The following is a 624-nucleotide window of genomic DNA, read 5'->3' as shown; positions in this document are numbered from 1 at the left end:
CGCACCGAGATGAGCCCTTGCTCCAGCTGCAGCGGCGTGAAGGCCTCGACCCTGAGTCCGGGCCTCGAGGCCAACTCCAACTGGCCCGCCGCCGGCTGCACCGCCACCAGGTACTGCTTGATCTTGTCGGTGTAATACTCCGTCAGGACCTGCACCACGTCCATGGTCACGATGGTCTGCGAGCCCTCGTCCACGTGCAGGGCGCCGGCGGAGAGGTAGATGGTCTTCGGAATGACCTGCGGCGGGAGGAGCGGGGCGTCAGAGAGGCGGCTCCCAGTGCGCTCAAGAGCAAGAAGGAAGAGCCATTACTGTTACAAAGAGGAAGCTAGGCAAGAGTTCCAGGAGGGGATGAGGTAGAGTAACGGGAATACAACAGAGTAACAGGAAGGAATACAAAAGGGTGTAGGAAATTAATGAAAGTAATGAGAGTAAGTAATACAGTAGAGTAAAAGAAAGCAATGCAGTAAACTGGCAGAAAGAAATACAACAGCGTAACGGAAGATAATGTAAAACAAGTAGTTTTTTACAGTAACATTCTAGATTATGGTTTATGTGTATCACTTTAATTTTTCATTCGTACATTAATGCCCCAAGCAACGAGTAATCTATTTTTCCGCTTGTTCA

The 624-nt window shown here is 50.3% G+C and overlaps 1 protein-coding gene across 1 annotated transcript in view; it reads right to left on the bottom strand.

Moving 5' to 3' along the window:
• Nucleotides 1-624, bottom strand: part of LOC119593046 (chondroitin sulfate proteoglycan 4-like) — a gene marked incomplete at its 5' end in the record, with an annotated part of 58,475 nt that overhangs the window by 8,375 nt on the left and 49,476 nt on the right. The window contains 1 exon segment of the mRNA XM_037941946.1: nt 6-236. Coding sequence (XP_037797874.1) covers nt 6-236 — 231 coding nt within the window.

The sequence above is a fragment of the Penaeus monodon genome, chromosome 31 (assembly GCF_015228065.2).
Source record: "Penaeus monodon isolate SGIC_2016 chromosome 31, NSTDA_Pmon_1, whole genome shotgun sequence".
NCBI lineage: Eukaryota > Metazoa > Arthropoda > Malacostraca > Decapoda > Penaeidae > Penaeus > Penaeus monodon.
This window is presented reverse-complemented; position numbering and strand designations above follow the sequence as displayed.